At 50.8% G+C, this 27,882-nt stretch overlaps 2 protein-coding genes and 2 pseudogenes across 3 annotated transcripts; 2 read left to right on the plus strand and 2 right to left on the minus strand.

Annotated features, from left to right (window-relative positions):
- Positions 1-568: 568 nt before the first annotated feature.
- Positions 569-5,637, plus strand: ERP29 (endoplasmic reticulum protein 29). Its single transcript, XM_055797215.1, has 3 exons — positions 569-726; positions 2,447-2,585; positions 3,746-5,637. Exons 1-3 carry the CDS (start codon positions 607-609, stop codon positions 4,246-4,248), a joined length of 762 nt encoding a protein of 253 aa, XP_055653190.1. The 5' UTR covers positions 569-606; the 3' UTR covers positions 4,249-5,637.
- A 403-nt stretch (positions 5,638-6,040) lies between these two features.
- TMEM116 (transmembrane protein 116) lies at positions 6,041-19,305 on the plus strand. 2 transcript variants are annotated; one of them, XM_055796918.1, is made up of 11 exons: positions 6,041-6,388; positions 6,653-6,699; positions 6,840-6,903; positions 10,621-10,752; positions 14,837-14,941; positions 16,543-16,592; positions 17,012-17,095; positions 17,177-17,315; positions 17,803-17,947; positions 18,079-18,152; positions 18,698-19,305. In XM_055796918.1, the coding sequence occupies exons 1-11, from the start codon at positions 6,341-6,343 to the stop codon at positions 18,896-18,898; spliced, it is 1,089 nt and encodes a 362-aa protein (XP_055652893.1). In that variant the 5' UTR covers positions 6,041-6,340; the 3' UTR covers positions 18,899-19,305. The 2 variants fall into 2 exon arrangements, with proteins under 2 accessions (XP_055652893.1, XP_055652892.1); XM_055796917.1 differs by lacking the exon at positions 14,837-14,941 and having other exon boundaries at positions 6,232-6,388.
- Positions 19,306-19,546: 241 nt separating this feature from the next.
- On the minus strand, positions 19,547-23,378 carry LOC101915511 (disintegrin and metalloproteinase domain-containing protein 20-like; annotated as a pseudogene).
- Positions 21,941-27,479, minus strand: LOC114012225 (disintegrin and metalloproteinase domain-containing protein 20-like; annotated as a pseudogene).
- Between the last annotated feature and the right edge of the window lie 403 nt (positions 27,480-27,882).

Raw genomic sequence — 27,882 nt, forward strand, 5'->3', positions numbered from 1 at the left:
TCAGAATGATGGCTGCTGGGGCTGGGGGGCCGGAGCTTGGGTTATGTGTTGTTCTCTGACATGCTCATCTGTCAGTCTGCTGTTCAGGCTTTCTGCGTTGCTTGCTTGCACTTCATCCTGCTTTGAGTGATAAGTGAGGGCTGGCAGCGCGCGAGGTGTCTCCCCTAGTAGCACGAAAAAAATGTGCTTGAGAGGGCTGTGGCAACGCTAGGCAGCGCCTGGCCTGCTGCTGTATATAAATAGACACACCAACAGCTGGTCTCGCCTGTCCCCGCTGCTCTCGGCGTGGCCGTGGCGCGGCAGGCTGTCCCGCACGGCCCGGTCCTGCCGTCACCTGCTCTGCATCTGCTGCCGGCAGCTGCCCGCTCGGGGTTTAACCTGCCGGCAAGAGCAGCCCGCGTGCTGCCGGCCCAGGGGAGCGGCCGCCCGTGCGACCCGCCGGTACCCCGCGCGGCGCAGCAGCGGGCCCGCCTCCCGCCCCGAGGCTCGCTGCCCCGGTGCCCCGGTTGGCCGGCGGGGCCGGCGGGGCGGGGCGAGCCCCCGGCGGCGGCCGGCGCTCCGCGCGGTCACGTGGCCCCAGCAGCCCCGCTCCCTCCGCGCTCCGACATGGCTGCGGCGGCCGCCGCCGGCTCCCTGCTCCTTTGCCTGCTCGGCCTGGCGCTGCCCGGCGGCAGCGCGCTGCACACCAAGGGCTCCGTGCCCCTCGACGCCATCACCTTCTACAAGGTACGGCTCCCTACGGCGGTAGCTGGCCGAGCGCTCGGGGCGGGGAGGCGGGCGGCCGCTTCGGCGGCCATGTGCACCGCCGCGAATGCCGTAGCAACAGGCGGAGAGGCGCGGGGGGACGGTGTGGGGTGCAGGGGGAGCGGAGCAGGCCGCGGGCGCGGGGCCGCCCCCCCCCCACACGGTGCCGCCGCCGGTGCGGAGGGGCGCGGGGGCTCGCGGAATGGCCGAGGCGGCGGGCTGGCCGCGCCGCAGCCAATAGGAGAGCGGCAGCCGCGGCGGACAGCCAATCGGCGCGGTCCAAGTGGAGCCGTGCCGCCGGGGCCGCCAGGGCAGCGCTGCGGCCGGGGGCGCGGGGCCGCGGGGCCGGCCCGGCGAGGCGAGGCCCGGCTGCCGCACGGCTCCCCGCCGCTCCGGGAGTGGGAGAGCCGCTGGTGGCTGGCTGGTGCGCTGCCCACGCCGGTGACCAGGGGCAGCACCGTGGAGGGGAGCGAGTGGCAGCCGCCAGCGCTCTCGGTTTGGGCCGGTGGCGCTTTTTTGTTCATAAAACAGACGGCAACAGGCTGCTGCCAGACTGAGGTTTGCACAGGTGGTTTTTTTCTCGGCTCAATCGCTTTCTTCCCAGAGGGTGGCAGGGCTTTGATAAGGCATCGATCCATCCTACGGTGGGATTAAAGCCAGTGCTGTAGCAGTACGAGCTGAAGAGACAACTGTCAGCAGAGCTGGTGGGAAAGCATCTGCCCTAAACAAACTGCTCGGGCCTGAGCAAATATTTCTTGCCACATGCCAGCCCCCCGCTTGATTTTTTTCTGCTGTGACGAACCATTTTTGGTATTGTAACGCTATGGCACTCCACAACCCTTAGGAGCTTCCAGCTCTTCTTCAACAAGAACAATTTGAAGTAATTGGCAGAGTGCTGCAAGGGGGACTTTAAAAGACCAGCAGAAACAGCACAGCTGTAACACCTGCCATGTCCGCTTCTTACCAGGACAGTCAATAAAGTCATCAGCGGGCCCAGGACTGAAGATTTTCGTTAACTGTTGCAACCAGCTGTTATGTCAGCTCCTGAACAGTGCTTGCCGTGTGCTTTGTAGGTGGGGACCCATGTTGCAACCTGGCCCTGTTTGCTAGAAAAACAATTTTGCAAGGTCTTCTCCTGGAGGGAGAAAAAAAATCCCAAACTGGGTGACAGCTCCCCTTTCCAAGCTCATTTGAAAGGGATCTGATGCAGAGCAGAATTCAAAAGCAATGGCACAGGTGAAGAGGAATCAATTAAAACACGAATTCTCCACACCTCCTGCATCTTTGCTTCCTCCTGTGCCACCCCTCTTTCTCGTGCTGGGACACCAGAATGATGTTAGATTTGGCCTCTCTCCTCCTGATGTCCCACTGAAAGTCATTTAGCTGACTTCCCTCCAAGATGCTAATCAAATTTTCAAGAAGCAAATCATGTATAATTAAAGTCATCATCAGATCCCCCAAACCTACCACATACCATCTTTATCATTTGGTGTAGGAATACATACACCCAAAGCTCAGTCTTTCCTCCATGCTGCAGTGAGTCATTTTTGAAAGGCCATAATTATAAAATTTCCATTTTCCCTCTGCATCTCCTCACTGCATAGGAAAAGAAGGACAAGCTAAAGGCACCTTAGGTGACTTGTAGGTTGCTCAAACCTGAAATGCTGAAGTTTTGTCTTTCTTTCTTTCTTTCTTGTTTTAGGTAATTCCAAAGCATAAATTTGTCCTTGTGAAATTCGATACGCAATATCCTTATGGTGAGAAACAAGATGAGTTTAAAAAGCTGGCAGAGAGCTCAGGTTCCAGCGAGGATCTTCTGGTGGCTGAAGTGGGAATATCAGGTGAGGAACTCTGGGCAGATTAGTGCAGTATGGGTTGGTGTGGAAGTAAAAATCACTGCGATTTCTGAGAAAAAAACAGGCTCTCAGGTAATTCTGATGGTGAGAAGTGAGGTGGGCCCAGCCCTGTCAGAGCGAAACACCTGCTCAGGCTGGCCGCTGAGCTCTGCGGCTGTGCCTCCTGCCAGGAGCGTAGGAGTGCTGCTTATCTCCTTTCAGCCAGTTAATGAAGCAAGTCAGCCTACGCTGCTAAACTGGATGCCACGCTCTGCAATTGTAGCACTTTTTGCCCCCCTTTTTTTTCTTGTTGTCCTTTTCTAGGGAAGAGACCTTACAAGAATCATGCTTTAGCCACAAGCCTGGTCAAACAAAACACATGTAATATGATTAATTCATGTAGCAAATGCTCAGTTTATTGCTGGTGAAGCACAGAAAGCGGTTGTTGCGCGATGGCTGGTGTTACTTGATATTCTTGTAATGGGCTTTAGGAGAAGAGCAGTGAAGAATGGATCACTGTCACCTGAATTCACTCTCGCTTTGTAATTAGAATTAAGAATTTAAGCTTACAGGAATTGAATTGACAAATTGGGAAGTTTCACCCACACTGACATTTCTAAACACACATGGATTTAGCTAAGTAGCATAGTTGAAATCTCTAAGTTATATTTTCTGTCCTCAAGAATGAATGCGGTTTATGTAAGATGAGGAAACATCTTGTACCTTGGCACTCTGTCAGAACTAAAACATATAAGTGTACACTTTCTGCACATAGACCAGGAAAAAAAATCCGCTTCACTGTAAAATCAAACAAAATCAATAGATGGAGCAAAACATGGAAAAAAATGTCTATTAACTTCCCATAAGAATGGAGTTTGTACATAGAGGTTCTGTCAGTGTCTTAGGCTGCTGTGACAGTCACAGCAAGGCACCATTAGAATCTTGTATTTTTCTTTGGAAAACCTAACAACAGTTTGCCTTGCACAAATGATTTTCTGGAGTGTTTTTGTTTTAGTGCATGGCATTTCCTGGCAAAGAGGTTCCTGGGATGTGTTGAAACTCTGGAAACAAGTATTTATCAGTTTGTGTAGGAAAGAGTCCTAAATCACCTTTTCCTTTTAATTAACATACTGTGCTTTTCCATGTTTTTTTTTTTCTTTTGACAGATTATGGTGATAAACTGAACACCGAGCTGGGAGAAAAGTACAAGCTGGATAAGGAAAAGTTCCCGATTTTTTACTTGTTCCAGGATGGTGACTTTGACAACCCCTTACCTTACAGTGGCCAAATCAAGGCCGGGGCTATTCAGCGCTGGCTGAAGAGTAATGGCATCTATCTGGGGATGCCAGGCTGCCTGAAAGAGTATGACGTGCTAGCCAGCAAGTTTATGAGCACCACTGAGAAATCGGAACGCCAGTCCCTTCTGAAAAAGGGGCAGGAACGTTTAGAAAAAACAAAAGAAACCGAGAAGAAGTCAGCTGAGCAATACTTGAAAATTATGACCAAGATACTGGAGCAGGGAGAAGAGTTTGCTGCTAATGAAGTGGTCCGAATCACAAAACTGATTGAGAAGAACAAAATGAGTGATGGAAAAAAGGAGGAGCTCCAGAAAAGCCTCAATATCCTTGCTTCTTTCCTGAAGAAGAATAGTGAAAAAGATGAGCTCTAATATGTTGGAGAACTTTGTACAAGCTGTGAAACACTGTCAAGAGTCCTAACCAGTTCTCCTTATGCAAGCAAACTTCCCGCTGACTTCAAGAGATCAGCAGATTTCCTTCTGGTATTCTCAGTTTAGAAGATCAAGAGGAAGACATTCCTTAAGAACACAGTATTCTAAATGTTGGGAAAATTACCTTAAAGCAAGACACCAGTATTGTGTAATACTATTCAATAACAGTGTTAAAGCAGACAAAAAAAAAAAAAAAAGCACTAGATTGGTCTGAAGCACATTCCTGGTGGTTTTTACAGCTGTTCCCTGGCAACCAAATAACAAAATTCAGTCTCCATTCCATCTTACATGTTGTAAAAGGTACAGATTGGGTGCCCTGTGCATCCCTACCTTTTCCTGTTCTTAGCGTCCTGGGATTTTATGCTCATTAATCTACCCCTCCTACCTTTTGTTTTCCCAGTAGAGCTCCCTCTCTGAGTCTTGTTCTCCTTACCTGTTGTTGACCAAGACACCCAGAATTTCCTTTTTCTGCCTTCTCCTTCAGTGGCTCCTGTCTCTGTTTGGCTTGGGTATTGGCCAAATGCTGGCAGGCATAGCGAAGAGAGGTCGTCCATGTATCAGAACTTGCCCCTCATCTTCTGGCCAGAGCAGCCATTTCAGCAGAAGTTCTCCTGAAATCCTTTGTGGTACCCTGACAGAGGGAGTGACTTGAGCTCTGAGCAAGGGCAGAGTCTCCTTGAGGTGCTATTACACTTAGTCTCACCAGTTTGTGCAAACCCATGTTTTTTCAGAGGTAAATTTGGTTGAGTTTTCTCACGGCTGAGGAGCACATGCAATGCCTGCACGTTTTGCTTGTCCTTCTCATCCAAGCTTCATTTCCCAGGTTCAAAATAAGAGGGGCAAGACCACCAAGGACAACTGAAAGTCTCAAGCGATAGTTGAGATGAACAAAATATTTTCTGCAGCCTCATCTTCAGAATGATTAACACTGTCAAAGCTACAGCCTCATCAGCATTTGGTAGTTTTAAGTATTTGAAAATGAGGTCTTGTAACAGGAAGCAGAAGTATTTGTGCCCTTAGAAGCCCCATCTATGTAATTTTAATGGAGATACCTTGCCCAGGGATCCTGGTCAGTCCTCAAAACTTGATGCTGCATGTGCTGTTCGCACTTGTGGAATTCAGATGGCCACTGGAAGATGCTGTACTCCTGAGGAGGGTTACAGAGTTGAAAAGAGAAACACCTGTGCATTTTACCTTAAGACTAAGCTGAGCAAAACTGATTTCTGTGGGAGCTTTGCTGCCTTTCGAATCCTGGGTGGGTACAAGGAGCAGATATTGCTGCAAGATAAAGTGTATTAATAATGCTATAATAAAAAGTTCCAATTAACAGCTGTTGCTTAAACTGCTTTCTGGAGAAACTGCTGCTGCTTTTGTGGTTAGAGGGGAAGGCAAAGGCTGATGAGGCAGCTGATGCCACCTGGAAGCAAAAGGAAAGCCCCGGAGATGGGGAGGTTCACACGAAGCGGTGGGAGGGCATCCCTCGGGTCCGGCGCCTTCTTCCCCCTTGGGAGGGAAGGAGAAAGGACCCCAGGGAGGGCGGGTTTCGGGGGGACAATCGTTCCCAGGCCTGTGCGAAGCCGTCTCCCGCCTGGCTCCTGAGGAGAGGCGCTGCCCGGCCCAGCCCCGGCAGTCTCCTCAGAGACGCCGCCGACGCCTGCCGCCCGTGACGTCTCCAAGAGGAGGCGCCAAAAACTGGTGGCGTGCGGTGCCAAGTTACTGTCGTGCGGAAGCTAAGCAGGGTTGCTTCGGGTCGGCCCCTGGAGGCGTGCCCGGGGACGCAGCACCTCGGGGGCGGTTGGCCCGGGGGTCCCCGCTGGGCCTTTCTGGCCGGGTTCTGCGCCCCGGTGGGGGTGCACGGCGGCGGAGACGCGGGACGCCGTTGCCCGGGACGCCAGCCCCTCTCCTCGACCGGGCGCGCTGCCCGCAGCCGGCCCCGACGGCGGAGGGCGGGCGGGGCGCGGGGTGGCCCCGGGGCGGAGCGCGGGCGGTGCCCGCAGCCCCAGGAGCGGTGCTGCGGCGGCGGCGGGTACCCATGGCCCTGCCGGCGGAGGCGGCCCGGCTGGATGGGGTCTGGCAGGAGGTGAGCGAGCCCCGAGGGCAGCGCTGGCCCCTCTCCCGGGAGCATGCCCGTTCCTGCCGGGAGCGCCCCTTCTCCCTCAGTCCTTCCCCAGCCCTACCCGCTGCTCCGGGGGCTGCGGCATGGACCTGCCCCTGGGCTGCGGCTGCCCGCTCGGTCCCGTCCCTCCCGTCCCCGCTCGGTGCGTGGGGCCGGTCCCGTCCCTCCCGTCCCCGCTCGGTGCCGGTCCCGTCCCCTGCTGAGCTCGCCCCCCCTCCTTCTCCCCAGGTCTACTCGTCTCTGCAGTGGATCCAGTTCACCATGGCCATACTCAGGTACAGCGCTGCAACACCCGCGTCCCGGTGGTACCGGGATGAGTTACTACCGCAATGACGATTTTCTCCGGAAAAAGAGAAATCGCTTACCCCAGCGGGGCAGATGTGCTCCTGTTCCAACCTGTGCTTTGTTCTCTCAGCGTTACAGGTTCCAGCTCGATCATTGCCTATGCTGTCTTTCAAAATGTGGTGCGGTCCCCCGAGGTAAGGTCTGCACCTCCTTTTCCCTCCCTGCACCGAGGTGTAGATGGGTCATGTGCATAGCAAAGACCCGTGTGGGTCAGGTGCTCGTCTAGGAGCAACTGCAGGTGTTGGGCTTATGTGGTTAAACCTTGTTTATCCTTGTAAACAAGGTTAAACCTTGTTTAGCTGGAAGGCAAAGGGCTGGCCAAGAATTTGGCCCTTTGCGAGCGAAGGAACTAACCTTGAGCTGGACCCACGCAGGGACAAGTGTGTTCCTTAGCCCCACGCTTTCTGGGAACAGGGATTTGTGTGGAAAATGCCAGGAGGGCGCCGCATACGAAGCTGCTGAAGTACAAATTAGAGATGGTGCTGTAGGAAATGCTTTTACAGGTGTTGGGGTTTTGCTATTTCTGAGTAGTTTTTCCAGGCAGGTGCGCTCCTAAAAACTGATACAACTCAAAGATGCTGCAAAGTTCAGACAAACGAGGCCAGGCTGAGAAGCAGTTTGTTGTGCTGGACTCTGCGGTGGGGCTTTGGAAGATGCACCCTGGCTGCAAACAGGAGCCACAAACATTTCTAATGCTAAGCAGTGGGACTCGGGTGCAAACTTCCCTCAGGGTGGGACTGCCCACGTGGGCGCTGCAGGTCTGATATGAATGCAGTGCCTGGCATGTCCCCAGTGCAGGGATGTGTGCAGGGAACCCAGTGTGCCTGCGATCCATTGGAGGCGCTGAGCAGCGGGCTGGCACATGCCTGGTAACCGTAGCCCTCCATCCCAAGCCTGCCAGGCTTTTGCTGCCCACACGCAATCCCTCTGTCCAGGACTTACCAGAGGCAATGCGCCGAGCTCGTCTGTGTGAAGCTGGGGAAATGAACCCAGGATTTGCAGGATTGACCACGCAGATAAACTGGTTGCTGCTAAGAGCAGCAGGAGAGTAGAGCTGGCAGCTATGTTGTAACAAAGCTGTATTTATACTTCCCTTGTCTTCAATGCCCTTGGTACATTGTGGGTTTGAGCTGCAGCCCAGAGAACAGGACTTCAAGGGAATGCAGCAAGTTATCCCCAGAGAAGGAAGGCAAGCAGTCAAGCTAACAACTGACAGGTCGTTGGATGAAGAAGGATGGGGAGGAGAGCATATGTCTGCGTGTGCAGGGCAGTCTTGCTCCCAGGCAGCCAGCCTCGTGGAAATGCTCTGCCCAGCACATGGAGAAGCGATAATCGCCGTGCGTTGCTGGGGAGGAATGAAGGCTGGGATCTCACCTTAGTGCTGCAATGGAAAACCTGCCTGAGCCTGTGCTGCACAAGTGCATGTCATAGGCTCCCTGTTCCTGCACCTGGAGAGCTCCAAACATGGGTCTCACCTGGGGTCCTCTGCTCTGGGATGATACGGAGCTGGGTTTGGCCAGTGTCCCAGTGTGACTCAGCAGCCTTGGCCCGTTTACTTCCATGGCTGGAAGTCCATGTTACTCAAGAGCCCTTGTGCTATTATAGTCATATGATGTGGCTGTGGCTTGGGAGCTGCACTCTAACTGCTTGTGAGCCACCCACGGCTCCAGGTCACAGATGGACCATTCCTGCTTGTGGGAGGCCAGATGTTCCTGCTCAGATTATTTCTGCAAAATCCAGCTACAAGCATGGATGCCAGCTGGAGTGACTTGTCTGCATCAGACGTCCAGGCTCTTGTTCTGCTGGCAAGGGAGATCCCTTGCTGGTGTTTCAAAAGTGGCAAAATCTGTAGCTCCCCCATCATCTTGTCCCCATGTTTCTCATCTTAAGTGGATATTTGTAAACAAAGGGGCTGGAACAGAACCATATCAAAGCTTGCCCCAAACAGCTTATTTCCTGAGTCATGAGGCTCCAGAGCAAAATGTTTAAACATAAACAGCTCTGGAGGCTGGGAGAAGAACAATGTTATAAACACTTCCCCTCCTGCCCCCAGCCTAGGAAATCAAATATTGCATTCTTGAAGCTTGTTTTCTGTCTCTATGGGGTCAATAAAACTCTTCAGCTTTAGCTAAATCATTCAGAAGAGATGATGGCAAGCGATGCACAGAGAATTTCCTCTGTCATGTCAACAGGTTCTGTGCAGGCAGATGTCCCTGGGCAACGGCCAGACAGAGCTAAATCGACATGTGTGCTCCAGCCTGGCAGCTCATCTGAATCATTACGTCTTTACATTCCGTTCCTCTATTTTATAAATACCATTTGGTTTTGGTTGGGTTTTTTTTTCTTTTCCCTTCTGTAAGCAAGAACCATGCTGGCTTTCACTTAGCGCTATGTCACCTATTTCTTTGTTTTGGTCTGTGCCAAAATAGCTCCTCAATCAAACAGTGGTGCCTCATTCCAAGGACACTTTTTGCTAGAGGAAAGGGGTCAGTTTGGTTGCAAAAGTTGCATTTTTTGAGAGCTGCTTGATTTTAACCTGCAATGCTCACAAACTGGATGGTGTCCCCAGCCTGTTATGCCTATGACTGCCTGCCAAGGCTTCAATTCTGCACCAGCAACGGAAAGCCTGGTTAAAAAAAAAAATAATTCGTAAATGCAAAAAAACCCATTCGTAAATGCAATGGCATACAAACTAGCTCCAGATATTTAGTTAGCAACAGCAGTTTGATTTTTACCATGTTGCTGATACAAATACAGAACTGGAAGTACAAGAACGTTTGAGGAGACAAAGCCTGGTGAAGGCAGAGGACCTGCTGCTGCATGGCAGTGTGAGGACCGGGAAGGCACAAGGCGCATCTCCCTCCAACTATGCCATAAGGACAGATGTGGTTCAATCAAAGCTACCTTACAGCTTATCAGTCTCACTAAGCTCATTTTTTTGGCTCATGGGAACAAGGCAAGTATAACACAACGTGATGGGTGGCAAATATTTACTTAAAGGACAATATTGAAGCAAATCTTGCCAAAAACTCAGTTCTGCAAAAAAAAATCTTAAAGTCCAAGCCTCCTGAAATGTTTCCATGCTGTGTTTATCTTCATAATTTCCTGTAGGGGAAAACAAAAAATGCCATCATTTTCTCTCCAAGATTAGGTACTAAAGACTACAATTAAGAATTTAGATAATTAGGCTGCTTTTCCAGAGTGTCTGCTCAAACAACAAAAATGTTGGCCAGAATTGTGCACAAATGTTTTCCTACAGTGTTTACAGTCCTTTTGGCCAGTGCATGCAAAGTGGAAATGGGCTGGAAACTGCCATTAGAGGAGACGCGACTGTTCCAGCAAGATGCGGTGTGCAGCAGAGAGACTAGCGGCTCTCATAGGGAAAATTAATCTGGCATGTAAAATAGATTCAGCCTTAGTCACCAACAGAAATTACGTGAAACACATTGGAAAAAAATCTGGTTTAAGTTATTTCAGACCTGAAGAAGGGTATGTGTTTACCAAAACTTTGATTTCTTCATCAGTTGATGTAACAATATCACTTCTCCCTGCCAGTTCTGCAAAACTGTAACATTCTGGGCCTTTGAGATATTTTCTGTAAGAGTTGATGCTGCTTTTGGATGCTGGGGCATTGCCAGTGACAGAAAGGGTGATTAGAGGAGGGTACCTGCATCGAGACAGCTCCTGAGAGCAAGGATCAGCATGGGTTTTGTGTGCAAGGAGAGCTGCCCTATCAGAAGAGCTGGGGGATGAACACGTGTTTAGATAACGGGGTGAAACTGCTGCTGTAGGTGGCCATGGGAGCGTTGTGACCATCACTCAGACATGCTAACCAATTTCACTTTTCCCAGGTTCGTCCACTTTTCTACCTGAGCCTCTCTGACCTCTTCCTGGGTATGTGCTGGCTCACCGGGGCTGTCCTCTACAGCACACCAACCTCCAAGCAGGATCTCATCTGCTATAACCTGCAAGTGACAGGACAGGTGAGTAGCATCACCGTTCACGCGGTGACTGTGCACCCTTTGCCATAATCCGCCTCGCCGGTGATCACAGCGTGGCCGGGGGGGACTGTTTCTAGACAGGCTTTGGCAGAGACTCCCCGTGTGAACTTGACTTATCAGATCTTTTTGCCTCGTGTGTAAAATGGAGATAAGGATGCTTGGGTTTGGGTACCTCTGGTGGGCGAGAGGCAATGAGGAAGGCAGAGAGAGCATGGGATTTTGTGGTTGCCGTGTTTGGGTTGCTTGTGTAAAGCGAGTAGATGGGTCTTAATTTGTTTCCTCTTGGACCCGTGCCAGCGATGATCTTTGTGCCTCTCCTGCAGCAGCTTTTTTTATTCCTCTTCATGTTTCCTCCATCCTGGACAGGAACAGACACATTCTACGACTCGCTTGAGCTCAAACTCACAACATGACTCATACAAACAGCCCCGCGGTGGCTGACCTGGCCCGATCCTCTCTCAAGCGATCCTAAGGGTGCTCAGGGGCTGCTCCATTGGTGTAAGCTCAGCCCTATGCCCCAGCGATTCAGCTGCTTTCCAGCTGCTTTCGTGTGCTGGAGACTAATTGGAGTGGAGGGAGTGAAATACTGTTTTCCTGACCATTTGCTTTTGTCTCACTGAGTTCCCGTTTCAGCACTAGGAAACTAGTTGCAAAGCACTGCTTCCAGAAACCTCCGCAGGATATGGCCAAGCTTGGGACAGAGTGGGGGTTCACAAGCGGTGATCTCTGGGCTTAACAGTTTCCTTTGAAAGGACCCACAAAAATGTGGCTGAGAGGAGCAAGCGACTGTTGGGAGCTTTGATATGTGTTGGGTGGGCTTGGGCAGCTCTCTGGGAGCGTGGTGGTACCCACAAACAGGAACGGAAATGTCCCTGCAGAGCACCTGGAGCTGGAGCGGCTCCCTGTGCCTCGGGGAGGGCAGGGAAGGAGCTGGGGGTGTGTGGAAGTGCTCACACTGGTGGTGAGTGTTTGTGTGCATGTGGATGTGCTCACACTGGTGAGTGTGTGTGCGCGTGGACGTGCTCACCCTGGGGAGTGTGTGTGCGCGTGGAAGTGCTCACACTGGTGCGTGCAGGGGTAGGTGCCTGCAGCCCAGGGTCATTTCCACAGCCGCTCTCGCAGGTAGAACCGTTGCACTGATGGTGAGAGCAGCTGTTCCACTCCTGGCTTCTTTCTTGTTTCTGTGCTGCGGCAGCGCTGCAATATGTTCAGGTTGAGAAAGAAAACAGTGGCCTGTGGGCAACTTGGCCACTTGGGAATGATGCAGGGCAATACCAGAGGTGGGGTTTAGATGATGGTACAGGGAAAAGTGAGAAGAGCTTGGGAGAGGCTTTTCTGAGCTGGAAGGTGGAAGGAACATGTGGAACTGAGACTCTTTCTGAGCTGTTTCCCTTGCAGCTTTCCCTGGGGGACAGTTCTTAATGCTGGTGTGATCTTTCTATGGCCTGGAGAAGACAGGTTGCATTGCTAGAGGAGAGGTAGGTTGGATATGAAACATAGGACACTATGCCAACATTTCTCAGTGGAGACCCTGAGAGCATGCTATGCTCCCGTGCATTTCTGGCTCTTTTCTGCCCTTGCTTTTCCAGCCCCTGGCCATGCTGGTTAGGGGTCCCACCAGCAAGGGATGGGGGCAAGGTGGGAGCTTTACTTTCACGCTGGGAAAGGCAGCGTGGGCCGGCAGAGCTGGCCTTGGGCACATCTTTACAGGACTTGCCTCTGCCTCAGCCTCACGTGGGACAGCCAGGGTGCTGTGATGGGGTGTGCGGGGGGTCTGCCCCGTACCGACCAGGGCACAGGATTCCTGCAGGCCACCAGCAGACCACCCTCAGCAGGAGGACTGTCAGGGTGGCAGAGCTGGCTTGCATCTGGCAAGAGCTGTCGCTGCTGTTTGCTCTGGAAGAAATTAAAACAAGCAGAGCACTTGCCATAGCAACCGTGCCCGCCTGGTACACGTGACGAGGTGCAGGACACCTCCTTACCAAACACCCCAGCAATGCCCTTGTGTGGTGGGAACACCTTGTGCGTAAGTAGGAGCCAGTAACAGGTTTAACCAGCAGCTTCTGCAGAGCATTGAGTGATCTGTAACTGAATGAAATGAGTAAAATGTCTCCTGGCCCCATTCTGCTTGTGCCGAGCAGGAAAGTCTCACAAGGGTTACGTTCCTGGGTGTTTCATAAACGCCTGTGGCTTCTTTGCAAAGAAACACCTAGAAAATGGGAAATGCACTGAAGGACAAGGGTGAGGACAGGCTCAGGGCTGCTCCGCAGTGGTGGTTGCAGATAGCAGCCCTTGGAGAGGCTCACACCACACTCCATGTGATGTGGTTGTCTGAAGGGATTCTGCCTCAGGAGTGGGACAATATTTTGCCTTATTCAGCCCGTTTACCATCATTTTATCACCCAGGGCTGATGTTGCAGTGGCGGGAACTCCCCTAACATCCATACTGTGCCGTAAAGGAGGAGATTGCTTTGTTTCTTGGACTTTCTCTGTTTCAGCCCCAAGCTGTTGGTTGATATTAAATGCAAATACCGCTCCCTTCTGCTGTCCCTTGACTTTGTTCTCTCCTCCTCCCTGCCTTGCCTTTGCGTTACAATAATAAAGTCCAGAATAGAGATTGTGGTTATAATTACACAATTCCCCCACATTCTTCCAGTTCAGTTCCAGTGGCCTAATAATGTCCTGGCAGGCTCTGCTCACGCTGGTGAGCACAATGGGGAGCCACAGAAGTGTTATAATGAGGGACTCTCGCGTCTCCCAGCCCCTGCTTTATCTCCTCGTGGTGAGCCCTGCAGGACTGTCCACAGCCCTAAGGCTGGGGCTCAGGAGGGCAGAACTCCCTTTGCTTTCTGCTGGCAACGTCGTAAGTGGCTTTTGGTTCCCTCTTCCAAAAAAGAAGGCAGTGCTGACATTTTGTGAGCCTCTAAGGCGTTCTGGAGTGCAAGGGAAGGATCTTTGTGGGCTGTTTTCATGACCTTCCCTGGAAGTAATTGAGGAAGGGCAACAAACCCTCATTAAACCTTGTCTAATGAGCTGGAAAGTCACTGTAATGTTCCTGCTGCAATGTAGCAGGCCCTTGGACTCAGCCTTTGGAGTAAGCCAAGAGCATTTGCAACCTCAGTGAAGGAGACCCAAGTTTATTTAGTCACTACTCTCCTGGACTGAGATGATATCAGGGTAGCAAACCTGTGCTCCGTGCCTCTTTGGCAAAGGATAGCAAATCCACAGAAAAATTCACTTGTCCAGCCCTTCCTCTTTGCCTCTGCCACTGAAGCATGTGTTTCCTGTAAACAAACACAGCACACACATATACAGAGTATGATTAGGCAGCACAGTTCATACTCGACTGCCTGGAGAAACCATGGATTCAGAAACAAATGCAGGAAAGATTTGCAAGTTTTTACAGCAGATTTTAGATATTTGGTCTCATCTCAAGCTGGAATCAAGGGCTGTGAAACTCTCTGTGGGAAACAGTGTTCTGTATATTTTCTTTCCTTCTTTTTCCCATGGAGAGAAAAGGGCTCTTGGGATGCTAACTCAGACTTAGTGCAGATATTCTCTGACCTCACTTTCCTCTTTAAATATACTATTGTTTTCTGTTTCCGTGAATTCACTCTGTAGTGAGTTCATTGTGCGAGAAGCAAATCTAAGTGTCGCATCTGTTTTGTGTTTCCTAATGGATGTAGCATAGAGAGGGTCCAAGTGCCTTTGAACCATTTGTTGTTAGGATTTGGGCCAAAAAAATGAGCCAAGTCAGAAAGATTTGTATTTTCAAGGCAGTGTGGTTGTCATTAGTTCTCCTGTCCCTCGTTTAAAGCCAAAGCAAAGCTGCCATTTTGCAGTCTAAGGCAGGAACCCCTCCTCTACCTGGCTCTTCCCAGTTGGTGTCCCACTGTGACCTAGTAGAGGTGAGCACGGGGGCTGCACGGGGACCCTCACCTTTGGTGGCCCACTATGCTGTTTAGCATCCTGCCTCTGTCCCATGGGCTTTGGGTTAATCAGTGATGAACTGAAAGTGCGACAGGAACTATTATGACAGGACTGAAATGCTGTCTGTATTTGTCAGATATTCTACGTGGCCTCTTTTCTATACACTGTCAACTACACCTGGCATCTGTACATGGACCTAAAGATGAAATACAATCAGAACCTTTTGAGGATGCCCCCCCAGGTGAGTAGGACTGATGTGCAACAGCTGTTGGGTACCAAGGTTGTAGTTGGGTACTGTGGGGTTATAGTGGAGTTTAGGATGTGCGTATGTAAAGTATATCTCACTGCAAGGACTCTGAAGGCCCTTCTGCCCCACAGCTGTGTGAATTGATGTATCTTGCCCATTGAGGTCAGCAGAATTACTGCTGGGTCTGCTGTAGCATCTCAGTGAAAGATTAGGCTTGCAAGACTAAAGCAGATAAAAGCCAGTGGCAGTGTAGATCTCAGAGCAGAGAAAGCTCAGGACCGCATATCGGTGAAGTTCTTCTGCAGTTAGAACAGCAGTTTGCACCAGCTGAGTAACTGGTTTGTTGCTGTCACTGCCTTCTGCCAGTGCACAGCCAGGGGCACAGGAAAGCAGGGGGTGCCTGGACAGCCCAGAACTGAGAATTGACAATTTCTGTCCTCCCCAGGGGTCATATGGCATTTGAGAGTGTCAGAATTGTATTGTATGTATAATACAGAAATATTGTAAATTGTAAAAATACAGAAAACATTGTAAATACAGAAAGATATTGTAAGAGTTTGAGATAGGAGATGTGACAGAAGTGAGCTAGTGATAAAAGGACCAGGTGGCTCTGGGAACAGTGGCCGGTCCTCACTTCATCATTACTGGCCTTTACAAAAGCCCTTTGGGAAACAGTGTAATCGCTGGGAACCGAGGAACAAGGACATAGTACTCAGAAAAATACTCTCTGCGTTGCAGGCTAAACAAACACTCCACCTACTGCATGACCAAAATCTCTCCTTGCAGTTGTTCCATTCCCCACACCTGGCTAAACAGTGAGGCACCACCATCGCTGTAACGGGTGGGTTGCTCCTGATGTATTGCCGCAAGGTGACACATTCCTTAGGCAGCTCTTCCCGTTAAATCCATCAGCCCCACTGACGTATATAACCTTTTTCTTCCCCAGACGTTGCTGTGCACAGCAGACTTTGTATCCCAGGTATTCCATCTGTCGGTTCGGAGCAGCAGGCTGGGCAGAGATTTCAAGGGCTCTTGTCTGTAGGGTTGGGATCTGCTTGTAGGACTGGTTTCCTTCTTGCTGGACTCCCGTTCAAAAGACAACACATACCATAATTCCCCACCACTACAGCTGTGCCCACATAGTATTTTCATAGCTGGTGTGTGTGTGCCAGGTGGCAAAGTACATCTCTTGGTGAGCAGTTACCAGGACACTCCAAAGTGCCTGCAATTCTACACCAGAACATGAAGTTTCTGAGGAACAGGGCCAGGTTAAGTGAGTAAGCAGTACAACAAATGAGCAAGTTACACCAGAGAGCTCATCAAGTGTCTACTCCTTGTCCTGTTTCAAGTTCCCTTCTCAAATCCTCTAGCCTTGAAGGAGAACAAGGCAGTAAGCGGGTGGAAGCACTGGCTGTTTCTGTGCACGGGCTGAACTCAGCGGTGTTGATTCTGTGCAAAGTGGAAACAAGCCTCGATCTGAGGATTAATCAGCATTTGAAGAACCCTCAGCTGCTGAAGTGCTCCTGGGAGTGGGTTCCTGTGAACCAGTGGCTGTACAGAAACAATCATTTAATTAAGCTCATTGGATTTTGCAGGTTGTAGATTATGCGGGTTGCATTGGCCGAATAGCAACGATCTCGTCTAGGTAAGGTTTAATTCCCTCTGGCTGAATTATGTGGTTTTGGTAAACTGTAATGTGCTGATTTCTGCTTCCCACTTATTTGGAAGCAAATTTTGCTAAAACCTGTAAAGCTCATCACTAATAGCAGAGTGACCTAACAGAGTAAAAGGTTTTGGAGGTAAGGACCTTTCTCCAAGTTAGTTATGACTATATTAACTAAAGTAGTTTTTTAGAAAGTGCTCCCTTTACCAGGGTATTGCCTGCGTGAATGAAAGCACAGAAGTTAGTAAAGCTGGTAAAATACTCTTCCAGAGAGCAGTGTCAATAAAACCAATGTTTAAGTCCTCTGTAGTGACAGGAGAAAAACCAAGTGGTGTTTGGCTGGGATGGGAGCAGTGCAGTGCAGTAACTAATACCCGTGCCGTCATCCTTTCTCCTCTTAGCCTCATCCCTTTCCTTCTCATGGTGCCTGTGTTTTGCCTGGGTAACAGCAGTAATTGCTACCAGAACTTCAGTCAGAAGCATGGGTAAGCTTCACGCGCTGCTGAAACAGCCTCAGCGCTTCTGAGTCGGCAGAGGAGCTCAGGCTGTTCCCTTTCTCCCCACAGATGTCTCTTGATGCACACGGAGGTAGCTGTGCCCACCAACGAGCCGCAAACCTTGAGCAGCTCTGTTTGCCATGTGATGCATTTCTATGGCATTGGGCTCTTCCTCGTTTCCTTTCTGATCAGCTTTGTAGCCATTCTGGTAAGAAGCAGTCCTTGCACGCTAGCCGTTGCACCCAGATGATCAGTGTGAGAAGATTTTCCCCTTTTCATCTTGACATCTTTGCTTGGATGGTACCAGAGGCCAGGCAATGTCAGGGGAAGAACTGCGTGGTGCTGCTTCCCTTTCGGAAGGGGTCGTAGGGAAGAGAAAATATCATTGTGCCACCATATAAATCCACCTGGGGTCCTGCGTTCTGTCAACCCATCCCAAAATAGGATTTAGCTGGGAGAGAAGGCTCAGAGCGTGGCAGCAGGGATCACCTACTGCATGGGTCAACAAGACCCCGGATCAATTCGGAGTGTTCAGTTCAGAAAAAGTCATGTACAGAGCGAGGGCTGTCCCCCCGGGAGCACGCTGTTGCCTGACAAGGTTTGATAGATCAGAAGGGGATATTCTGTCGGCTACAGGGCGGATTGGAGCATGTGCACAAAGTGCAAACAACGATGTACGCTTTTTTCTTTTTTAGGTTATACTCGGTAAAGCCCGAGGTCTGTACAAAAGGTTTGTAAACTCCACAGGATTCCTGGGGGATCAGCAGTGGGCCATGATTAAGATGGTAGAACAACGAGTGGTTTTTTACCCCGTCGCATTCTTCTGCTGCTGGGCCCCAGGTTAGCAGAGAGCTGAGCTGCTCTCACAGTATTCTCCTGGGATATGTGTGATATATAGGCTATATGGGATATAGTGCCTGACAATGAAACTCAGAAGAAGTGGGCTTAAAGCAATCCATCCCTTTTCACAGCTGTCCTCCTTGGAATACTGAAGCTGACTGTTTCAACAAACAGCAAAATCTACATGGCTTTTCTAATTCTACAGGTAATTTTTTTTTTTTTTTTTTTTTTTTTTTTCTGGCTCCTATCTTTTGCCTTCTCTGCTTGAACAGGCATGTTAGTGTTTGCCGGCTCCTAGTCCATGCTGGACAAAGCATGCTTCCAGCCACGAAGATCACTGCTGTATGAGCCTAAGTCTGATTTAGGCTTTTGGTTGGCAAAGATCTTTGCTTGTTTTATGTTCTTCACAGGCCTGAAAAGGTCTCAGTAACCAAAATCTCAGCATCGTGGACATTGTAGAAAATAGGACTAGAAAGGATCCCCAGAAATCAGGGGTTTTTTCCCCTTTCTGTGAAAGTCTCCAAATGTAATTCCTCCACAACACTTGTCCATCTCCTTGCTGTGCCTGAGGCAGCATTTAGCAAAAAATAAAATAACCGCGAGATTCCTGTATCATGTGGGATGCAGCTAGATAAAATCACCCTGGAAGCAGGAGGCTTGGCATACTGTACCAGCCTGGTAGGGAGCCTCGGAGTGCTGTGTGGTGCTGGCTGGCAGGAGAGCCTTGATCTCTCCTGTGATCTCTCCCAGGCTCTGACAGCAGCTTCCCAGGGGCTTCTGAACTGCATCGTGTACGGCTGGACGCAGCACGCCTTCCTCTCCCTCAAACGCAACGCCTGCCGGGACGTTGACACTCAGACTCCTCTCTTGCGCTCCCAGAAGAAGTTCTACACCAGCATGCTCCCCACCAGCCCACCGGACGCCGAGGGGTCCACGTCCACCCTGCTCTGATGAATCCTCGCCTCAAAGGAGAACAGGCAGCATCCTAACGAGGCCTCGTCAGGGTTTTAGCAACGTCAGCCAGACCCAGGCACGGGCTGTCGGCTGCGAACTGTCTTGCCAGCAGCAAAGTTAGCTGTAGTGCTGGAGGAGCCTGAGCAGGTCTGTCGGAGACAGGCGCTTCAGTAAAAATAGTTATTTATTTTACAGGTTTGTATGGACTGCCAATGGATTCTTTAAACATGTAAACCTTTAGTACAGACTTTCTCCTTATGGAAATATCTGTAGAAATGCAGCAAATCATATGTAACGGCTCAGAGATTCGGTACAGTTCCTTTAAGGTTAGATGGTCAAAGGATGTTTTACTGAAGTATTTACCATTACAAATTAACAGTAAAGCGAAGGTGAATATTTTTCAATCTCTGACTTTTAATTCACTGTAAAAAACCCGAACATGTACCATACTAACAGCCAACTGCAAGGAATGAAAAATTGCAAAGTAACATAAAAAAATCAGCGCTTACGTCCGTGCCTCGACTTTTTGCACATTTCCCTTCTTCATGCCAACTCCTGCTCAGCTACAACTCCCAGGAAAATAAGCTTCTTTGACCCAGTGGAGTATTTCTCATGAACCAGGTGAGCAGGACTTCGCATAAATCTGTCTATACTCTTCTAGATGCTCAAGTGAATTATTTACTAAGGTCCCACCCTTCTATAGAAAATAAAACAGATCTTTAGCTGCATTGATAACAACTCTTTAGCTTTTAGTCTTTATTTTCCAACAGCTTCACTTTTTGGGGCCCAACCCATATTTATTTACATAGTAGGCAATACAAGAAGAGGAAATACTCAAGTTTTGTGTAATCAACTTTTCTACAGTTTACAGAGTTACACTGTGTAAATCAATTTGTGGAAAATCTGCTGGGACTAGCAGTCCAGCTTCAGGGGCGTACCCACGGGGACCGTAGTCCTAGTGGCTTTCCCACTGCTTTCGTGTTTCTTTAAACATACTCTTCCATATTCTGCTCCTCATCTGCAGGAGTCTCACTTCTCTCTGTGGCTAAACCTGTACTGAAAAACACAGCTATTGCCTTTCTATATTTGGTTACAGCTGGAGCAAGCAGAATGAGGGCAATGGGAACTGTGATCCCAATTACTGTCCCAAACGCTTTACTTTGAACAACCTCCCCCATGGACATCATGAGAGGTGGTGGAACTGGCAGTCTGGAGGCGCCCAGGCAGCTTCACAGTGGCAGTGGTGGAGGTTGCTGCAAACCACTTTCCCTCCACATGAAACCTTCCCATCACACTTCATCCTGGCTGTGGCATCTGTGCATGTCTTGTTAATATAGATCTTTTTTTGGCCCACATCTGGTGCCATCAAGCCCTCCTCTGATACCAGGTCTATTGATGCTGGCATGGTAGGCTGTGCCCCAGCACCAGTCCTCAGGCCCTGGCACCTGAATGGTGGTTTCAGACCCCTCCAGAACAGGTATCCTCTTCACATTGACACACTGCAACCTTCCACACAGAGCGTTTTGGGGTTTTCATGCCACAAAAGCAACTTTGGTCCCATCACCAAAACCGCACAAACTACACAGCTACAAAACTGATCCCCTTTCATGTTCTGCTTTTTGGAAGCATCTCTCTGGAGCATCCCAGGCTTCCTTCCCAAACACTTTTCTGCACAGATTGTCATAGGCTGCACATTTCCCATGGTAGCAGTAGCCATTGTCGCTACATGATGTCCTGTCACGCACGTGCAAATCCTGTGGGCACCACTCAGAGGTCCCGTTAGAACGTTCAGGCAAGTCCCACTCATCTGCCCCTGACCTGCACTTGTGTCCTGCAGCACAAGAGTGGCACCTCTGACAGCTCTGCCCGGTGAGGCAGACGGCCCCTGCAGGTTTGGGGACAGCAGGGATTGCCTCGGCAGTCCTGCAGCCCCCCCAGTCACATTGCTCTCCCTCATCACCCCCCTGGCTGCCGCAGTGTTTGAAATGGAGGTGTCTGTGGGGCGCTGGGATGTTGCACAAGCAGTCGCCATCCCCTCTGCTGATCAGGTCTAAGTAGCTCTGCTTGCTGCACTTGCTGAAAGCCTTGGCACCGGCAGGAGAGTTGCCCATCCTCCACACACACAGACACACACACTCCTTTTTATTATCATGCTCCATCCCCAGGTTACGACCCAGCTCATGAGTAAAAATAATTGAAAAAGTTATGAAATTTCACCATATATATGAGACAACACCCGATTGACAGCTAGGGTGGCAGGTGCTATGTACATAGGCAAACCCAAAAATTAGTCCAGAGTTCATGTAAGTAAATAAATGTGCAATGCTATATTCCATCCTCTGAGAAAGATCCCTATTTCCCCAGCCGTTAAAATTTTTAAGAATTTCTTCTGTATCCTGGCTGTACCTGATGAAGCTGCTGCATGTCCAGATCTCCAGCCCAATCAGGCAGATGCGAATCTTCAGAGGATAGCAGTATTTTTCGGATAAATTGATCATATCTGTAACCAGAAGCATCACCAAGGTCTCATTGCTCCCCTGGAAAGAAAACAGATGGCGGTCCACCACGACAAATACCTCACTGTACTTGGTGTACTTCAGTTTCTGAGACAAGTCTTGCTTTCCTAAGGCTGTTTTAGCTCCCATCCCACCAAGTTGGTTTTAGATCACCTCATCCATCAATCCGCACATCAAGGGCTTGTTCTGGGTCTTCTCTCGGTGATAGAGGAGTGCCGGGAGGTGAGGGACCCCGGCACAGGTCGGATGCCGTAGCTCAGGTTCCTGGTTTCCAGTTGCTCCCTCCAACCCCAGCAGGTGCTCAGCATGACGAGGCAGCCAGGGCTCCCCTCCACATAGCCACAGTTGCTCCACCACCTACAGCCCCGGGGAGACAAGGGTGATGACCAGCAGGTTTTTTTACCAGAAGTCCTGTCTTCTGCATGAGGTGGACAGCATGGTTCTCCCACTCCACCCTGAGGGTGTAGGACACTTCTCCCGCTGTGGCTTTTCCCACCCTTGGGACCAGTTTCCTCGGCCAGGCTATCTCATGGACAGTGTAGCTCGGGGGTGGACAATGGCTGCCTGTCCCAGGGAAAAAAAGATGCCACCAACACAGCCCAGACCTCCAGGCTGAGGAGCAGGGTGTTCCCCTGGGCACCATGATGTGCCTGGAGCCATCTCATCGCTGGCACCTTCAAAATGGCGGTAGGGCACCTCAGGGAGGTCCTGCCCACCCTCACACCGACACCTTGACCCTCTTCCCCTTGAGGCACTCAGGGATGGCCGTGCTGGAGCTGTCCCCTCAGGGCTGGCACAGGACAAGGTGAAGGCACGTGGCACCACCACCCTGAGGGGCAGCCGGTCCCCTCAGAGCCCCTTGAGAAGGTTCTGGAAGCTCTGCTGCCTCTCCCAGCTGCCATGCTGCCAGGCACAGGTGCCGTGGGTGCTCCTGTGGGGTGACAGGGATGAAGGGCTTCCCTCACCAGGGAACCGAGGGGTGGCCTTGGTGGCCAGGGAGCTGCGGGTGATCTCCATAGCTCCCTGCTGCTCAGCGAGGTTTGGGGAGCCATGCGTCCTCAGCACCACCTCCTCCTCCTCCTCCCCGAGGGGGGGCCCAGCCAAAGGCTGCCTGTGGAGCGCAAAGTTGAGAATTAACCACAACAACACTCCTCACAGCAAATCAACATTACAAATGTTGATGCCCCTTGGCCACGGCCCCACCTCCTTTGCCAGTCTGTAAGCCCGGGGGCACCGGGCTTTTCCTTCATCACACCCCCCTAAGAGCAAAAATATTCTAAGCATGTACCCCCAGTATACACATATTTAATTATTTATAAATCATATGCCTGTACTCCTGATGTTCTAACATTTCCTTTGGAGACCCCCTGCTGTAAACGCCACCCACAGGGCATCAGTCAGCGGGTACCCCACATGCCTGGCCTGTGCCTGTCAGGTGCAACATTTTATACACAGAAAACCGCATTTCATACAAACACACGCCAGTCACCAGCAGCACGCGAGCACGGGCAGGCAGCAGCGTCTGCAGCTCCGAATTTATCATTAACCAGGTCCTACCTGGAGGTGAGTGACAGCCCATTCCTGTGGGGTAAGTTCCCTCTTCTAGCACAAAATGCTCCTGCTCCCCAGCATTCATCTGCTTCTTTGGGAAGCGCTGAAATTTTTTTTTTTTTTTTTTTTAGTTTTATTTTTGCACCATCCCCGTTCTGATTCAGTGCTGCTCCTGCACCCACTGCTCCCAGCTCGTGTGGCCACCTCCGCAGCAGCCTGGCTTTCATCAGCTCAGCCTGGCAGGGATCGAATGCTGCTGACAGGTTTTTTTTCATCTGCTCAAAGCCTGCCTTCCTGCAAGCTCCTGTCCAAATGATCCTGCCAGCTTTGTACTTTTCACAGAAGCCACTGATGTGAGCAGTAATGAATTTTGTTCCCCCCTCTTCTTTCCTTAGAGACACATTCCACATCTTTTTCTCCTGTAATCAAGCCTCAGATTCCTTTCTTCCCTTCTCCTGTCTCCCACTTAACATTGCCTGATGTTTTCAGCAGCTCACGTTTGTCCCCGAGCTGTGGTACCACAGAGTTGGTGCTCAGGTATACCAGGGATGGGCGCTCCGCTGGGACCCTGGCTCCGGAGGAGGTAGCTATAGGGTGTGGAGCCAGAGTCCTATACAGTGGTGTGGACAGTTTGAACCCCTTCCTCTGAGCTGTAGTGGAGGGTTTGTGCCCCAGAAGTTTTTTGGCTCAGAGGGAAGAGCAGGTGTCCTTTGGGGGCTGCATGGTTAGGGGGGAGGAAGGCTCGCTGCTGCAGAACCCCATGCTCTGGGCTAAGGTAACTGCTGATGCTCCTGCCTTGCACAAGGCTCTGCCTCAGCCACCCCGGGATCCTCCTTGCTCAGCAGGTGGATTTTAAATTAACCTGAGTACCTCTGTCGGTTTTTATCAACAACTTCTTTTCTCCTACAGAGTGAGATCAAGTGAAAGAATTTCATTTTGCTATTCTACAGAATAAAAACTAGGTCCCCTAACTCTACACTTGCATCTAGATCAGTTTTAAATGACTCCACCACAGCTGGAGTCTGAGTCTAGTGACTGACTGAGTCCAGCTCTCCACTGCGGCCCCGTGAAGTCCTACACCTGGGAGCTTTGACTTTCAGCTGGCTTTGAGCCACCTTCTTCCACCTGGTCCTTCACATCCTCCTCAGGAGCCTGTTCTCCAGCCCAAAAGCATCCAATGAATCTGTTTAATGCTTGGGTTACTCTGAGCTTTCTCCCATGCACAATGACAAATGCTGCAAGCATCAGAACAGCAACGGTTATTGCAGTAAACTTGATGAGGAACCTAAAAAGCCCCTTTTTAGTGACCGGTGGCAGGCCCACCATCAATGCTTCCTCCAAAGCCACTAAACTGGCAGCAGGGAGGTGCCCAGCCGTTGTCCCAGCAGCAGTTTCCTTCAGCATTGCAGACGCCCTTTCCTCTGCACACGATCTTGGCAGAACAGCGGGATGTCAAGTACTTCTCCTCAGGGACACACATCTGATTAATGCAGATCATCTTCTCAGCGCACTGCATGCCATCCTTAATGACTCCAGCAGCCAGAACACCCGCTCCCAAGTGGTACTCTGTGCCCCACCACCAGGTATCACCCACCAGGATCTGAACGATGGTTGTGTGATCTTCCAGCTGAGGTAGACGCCTAACGTTCGTACACTGCACCCTCCCACACACGACATTTTCTAGCTTACATTTCTGAAAGTTGACATCTGCCCCATCTCCCCAGCACCTGCAAAACCGATCCCCTTCCACATTCACCTCCTGGAAACACAGTAGCGGAGCAGGCTTTGCTTCCTTGCCAAAGATACTCATACGCTGCAACGTGCAAGACTGGCATTTGCCTGAATAACAGCACCCAGCCTCAGTGCACACAGTCCCGTCTTGCTTGGCCACCTCTGCTGGGCAATGCTCAGATGTCCCATTGCAATACTCTGGCAAGTGACACAGACCAGCACTCTCCCTACACACCTCTCCTTTTGGAAGAAGTTGGCAACTCTTACAGCAGCCTCCAAGAAGTGCAAATGGCTCCTTCCAGTTTTTTGACAGGTATTGTCACAACAACAGTCCAATTTACACTGTGTTTCCGAGCCACAGTTGCACCTCTCCCTAACCTCCAGGACACCATTCCCACAGCGCTGCAGTGCAAATGTCGTCACCAATTCTGGGACATTATTAAGGCAGAATCCTTGCCCTGATGCTAAAAAATCAGAATAGTGCTTTTTGCTACAGTTGCTGAACCGATAGTTCACTGCGCTGTGTGCGCTCGTGATGCATTTAGAGGTGTTTCCACAACTGCAGCATCTGTCATCAAGCTCCATGCCAAGGACATACCCTAACGCACGAGTGACATGGACAAGAGTGTCCATGTAATGCTGTTTTACAAATAAGAGGACAGCAGAGGCATATTTTCTATCACATGCAGTGGCAAAGTTGGATTTGCCACCCATGTGCAATGCTTTCATACCATGATTAAAGTCCAACGAGGTATGAAAGACACCTCACATCATGCACAGTACGTAAGGCTTTGCTGCTTCCACCAAAGATTAAAATTATGAAGGACCTCGGTTGTGTTTTTGGTAACACTGATCGGGTTCTTCTTCACCCAAACCTCTAGTGCAGTTATCAAAACACGAAGGTGGAAAGAATAAAATAGCCCATCCACCAGACTATTTCAAGAACTTGCAGCGTTACATTAGTTATACTTCTGCCAAAAGCATCAAAACCTTCCTTGTCCACCACGACAAGGAGCTCCAAATGCCACGTGTGTCCCCAGGGCTGGAACTGCCCTGTGTCTGTACCAGGACCTGGGAATTATCCACCTTCATTAGGCATTTTGTACATCACCATTCCAGGAACCGCCTCCTCCCTCTGCAGCAGAAGATGCTCAGCCATGGTGGAAGCTGCCAGGAGCTTGATGCTGTAGCTTGAGCTTCCAACCTGCAGCAGTAGTCAGAGTCACCACGGAGTCCAGGATGCCTTCCACATAGCCACAGTAATGGCAACCTGCTGGCATGTGGGGCTGTTCAGCCACGATTTCCCCCCAGGACCCACAAGTGAACATGGGGAGGCTTTTTCTTACAAAGTCTTTCTGCCTGTGGTGAATTCGTGTGATTTACCCCCTGAATGCCAATGATATGGGACACTTCATCCTGGCTGGCTTTCCCTGCCCTTGGGCCAAGTTTCCTTGGAATGACTACCTCATAGGCTGCGTAGCCCCAGGAGGGCTGGGGTCCGCAGCCGGCACAGGGCAGCAGGAGCAGGAGGGACAGGCTCAGCCCAAGGAAGAAAATCCCTCTGCCCGTTGGGGCACCCCTGGGCTGTGTCCGGCACGGAGCCACGGTCACTGCCTCCTGGGCTGGAGGAAAGAGAGGAAAGTGTGGATGATAAGACATCAGAAAAAAATTCAGGAGCAAAGATCCCTGCTCACCGCTCAGACACCTTCCCTTAGGGTCTGTTGTCTTCTCCCTGTTCAGCCCACAACCGGGTTCAAGCCGCCTGCTCCCGCCATCCAGTGTGCCTTTTTGGAGCTCTTCCTCAGCCGCCTGCCCACCATGGAGGTAGGACACGCCGGGAACCATCCATGTATCCATTCATCCAACTGCAACAGAGTAAAGCAGCGCAGGGAAAGACCTGCCATGGGGTGGGAAGCCGGGGGAGAGCTCCTTTTGGCACCCGAGGGGTGACCGTTTCTCCAGCCCCACTTCAAACACAAACATTCCGTGGGGAGGATGGGACCCACGCCCCAGGCACATTAAACATGCCCCATCTCATCGCTCAGAGCCTGCTGCACCCTGCTTGGGCTGACCCGGTTTGCCGAGAGCATGACAAGCCAGCGCTGCTGCAGCAATTTGTTTAAAAGGGGATTAAGCACTCCTAAGTGGAAGGCAACAGAAGATTACCAGGGAAACAATCATTGGGTTGGACCTTCAGCTGCAGCAGCAAGAGCCTTCGGTGTCTGCTCACAGATAACCTCGCTCAGCTTCAGCACATCACTGAATCTTTTAAAGATCTGAGGGGAGTTTTCTTGCTGGAAAGGGAGAGACGTTCTTTGGGCACACATCCTTCCGTGAGTAGGGGAGAGTCTTTTCCTTGTGCCACTTCTACAGAGCAGCTGCAGCTGGTTTGGCTGCTTTAAATACTCCCAGGATGCTTGGAAACTGTCCTCTCACTGCCCTTCCCAAAGCTATGGATGCTCTGATGACCACTCACTACCCAACACACCCCTAACCCCTCAAAGGTACCAAGCAGATGGATGTCAACTCTTCCAAAGAAGGTGCCCAGAGGCACACAGGCACTCACAGCAGTCCCACTGCTTCTTTTCAGTGCCACTTTTGCTCTGAAATGCTCATGTGACACGGGTCTATCTGGCTGCAGGCAACAAGCCAGACAAACCATGCTGGAGGGTAAGAAAAATATTTCCAGACCCAGGAAGCGTACAAGTGCCATGGGCTGGCTGGCTGAGAGGGGAGGAGAACACTCCAGTGCTCCTGGGCAAAGGGCACGGCCAGCCTGAGCAAAGACCGACCCATTGCTCGTCTAGCTGTGTCTCCCAAGTTGCCAGTCCTGCCACGTGTCCCCGCAGGGCTCCCGTTCCAGCCACCTTCAGAGAAGCACAGCACCCTGCGAGGACTGTCATCCTAAAGAAAGCGGTTCCTAGCTCCTGCCCCAAAGAACGTGCCCGGTGGAACGGAGGAGCTGTTAGAGCTGACAGAAGAAATGTCACAACACAGAACAACTCCCCCCTCCCTTCCCTGACCACCCAAAGTCATGGTTACAAGAAAAATCCTCTAGACCTTGGAGGATTAACTGGTAGCACTGGGCAGGTACTGCTGCCATCTAATGGAAAGCAGCATTTCAAAAGAAGCAATTTCAGGTAATGTTGCCAGGCAGAACATGCGATTTTCTAGGGCTTTAAG

This window comes from Falco peregrinus, chromosome 2 (genome assembly GCF_023634155.1).
Source record: "Falco peregrinus isolate bFalPer1 chromosome 2, bFalPer1.pri, whole genome shotgun sequence".
Classification (NCBI taxonomy): Eukaryota; Metazoa; Chordata; class Aves; order Falconiformes; family Falconidae; genus Falco; species Falco peregrinus.

What these genes read in the sequence shown, in the direction of transcription:
- ERP29 (XM_055797215.1), top strand. Translation starts at nt 607, where the DNA reads ATGGCTGCGGCGGCCGCCGCCGGCTCCCTGCTCCTTTGCCTGCTCGGC. An exon ending in ACGCCATCACCTTCTACAAG is followed by an intron (nt 727 to 2,446) that starts GTACGGCTCCCT and finishes TTCTTGTTTTAG; the next exon opens with GTAATTCCAAAGCATAAATT. An exon ending in GGCTGAAGTGGGAATATCAG is followed by an intron (nt 2,586 to 3,745) that starts GTGAGGAACTCT and finishes TTCTTTTGACAG; the next exon opens with ATTATGGTGATAAACTGAAC.
- TMEM116 (XM_055796918.1), top strand. Translation starts at nt 6,341, where the DNA reads ATGGCCCTGCCGGCGGAGGCGGCCCGGCTGGATGGGGTCTGGCAGGAG. An exon ending in TTCACCATGGCCATACTCAG is followed by an intron (nt 6,700 to 6,839) that starts GTACAGCGCTGC and finishes TTGTTCTCTCAG; the next exon opens with CGTTACAGGTTCCAGCTCGA. An exon ending in TTTTGAGGATGCCCCCCCAG is followed by an intron (nt 14,942 to 16,542) that starts GTGAGTAGGACT and finishes TGGATTTTGCAG; the next exon opens with GTTGTAGATTATGCGGGTTG.